This window comes from Glycine soja, chromosome 5 (assembly GCF_004193775.1).
Source record: "Glycine soja cultivar W05 chromosome 5, ASM419377v2, whole genome shotgun sequence".
Lineage (NCBI taxonomy): Eukaryota > Viridiplantae > Streptophyta > Magnoliopsida > Fabales > Fabaceae > Glycine > Glycine soja.
The window spans coordinates 27,593,326-27,594,457 of NC_041006.1; the positions used below are offsets into that span (position 1 = coordinate 27,593,326).

General features: G+C 38.2%; 1 protein-coding gene across 1 annotated transcript; it reads left to right on the forward strand.

Moving 5' to 3' along the window:
• The first annotated feature begins 377 nt into the window (after positions 1-377).
• LOC114411242 lies at positions 378-869 on the forward strand. Its single transcript, XM_028374984.1, has one exon. The coding sequence runs from the start codon at positions 378-380 to the stop codon at positions 867-869; it is 492 nt and encodes a 163-aa protein (XP_028230785.1).
• The last annotated feature ends 263 nt before the right edge of the window (positions 870-1,132 follow it).

Genomic DNA, 1,132 nt, shown 5'->3' on the forward strand with positions numbered 1-1,132 from the left:
AGTTGAACTTGAAGAAAATTTTTGAGGAAGCAGAAGGTGATGAAGAAGGAGAGATACCAATAAGAGACTATCAAGAGAGAATAAAGAAGAAGGAAGAAAAAGAAAAAGAAAAAGAAGAAGAAACAAAAGAAAAAGAAGAAAAAGAAAAAAAGTTGAAAAAGGAAAAACAAAAAGAGAAGGTTGTTGAGATTGAAAAGAAGAAGCGCAAGAGTGAGGCTAACTCAAAAAAGAAGAAAGAGGCTACTCCTATTGAATGTAAGAAGGTACCTTATCCATTGGTACCCTCCCGGAAAGATAAAGAGCGACATTTGGCCAGATTTCCTGATATATTCAAGAAACTGTAAATTACTTTGCCATTTGGAGAAACACTTCAGCAAATGCCCCTCTATGCCAAAATTTTGAAGGATATGTTTACCAAGAAGAACCGGTACATCCATAGTGACAGAATTATTGTGGAAGGTAACTGTAGTGCTATGATTCAACGCATTCTTCCACCCAAGCACAAAGATCCTGGAGTTGTCACGATACCGTGTTCTATTAGTGAGGTTGTTGTAGGCAAAACTCTCATAGACTTGGGAGCTAGTATCAATTTAATGCCTCTTTCCATGTGCCGGCGACTTGGAGAGATAGAGATAATTCCTACACGCATGACCCTCCAATTAGTTGACCGCTCCATTACAAGTCCATACGGATTCATTGAAGATGTTTTGGTGAAGGTTAAACACCTTATATTTCCAGCTGATTTCATGGTTATGGATATAGAGGAAGATCCTGACATTCCCATAATATTGGGCTGCCCTTTTATGTCCATGACCAACTACATAGTAGATATGGGGAAAGGCAAACTAGAATTGAGCATGGAGGGTTAGAAAGCCTCGTTCGACTTATTTGAAGCAATAAATCATCCAAATGATATGAAAGCTCGCTTTGATCTGGACAAGGTAGAACAAGAAATAGAAACAGCAGCTACAACCATGGCATTACATTCTCCTTTGGAAAAAGCATTGATTAATCATGTAGAATATCTCACTAAAGAGGAGGAACATGAAGTGCAGACTTGTATTAAAGAATTGGAAAGTGCAGGAGAAATTTCTGAGGGACATTCTGCATTTGAGGAATTGAAGAACAGTGG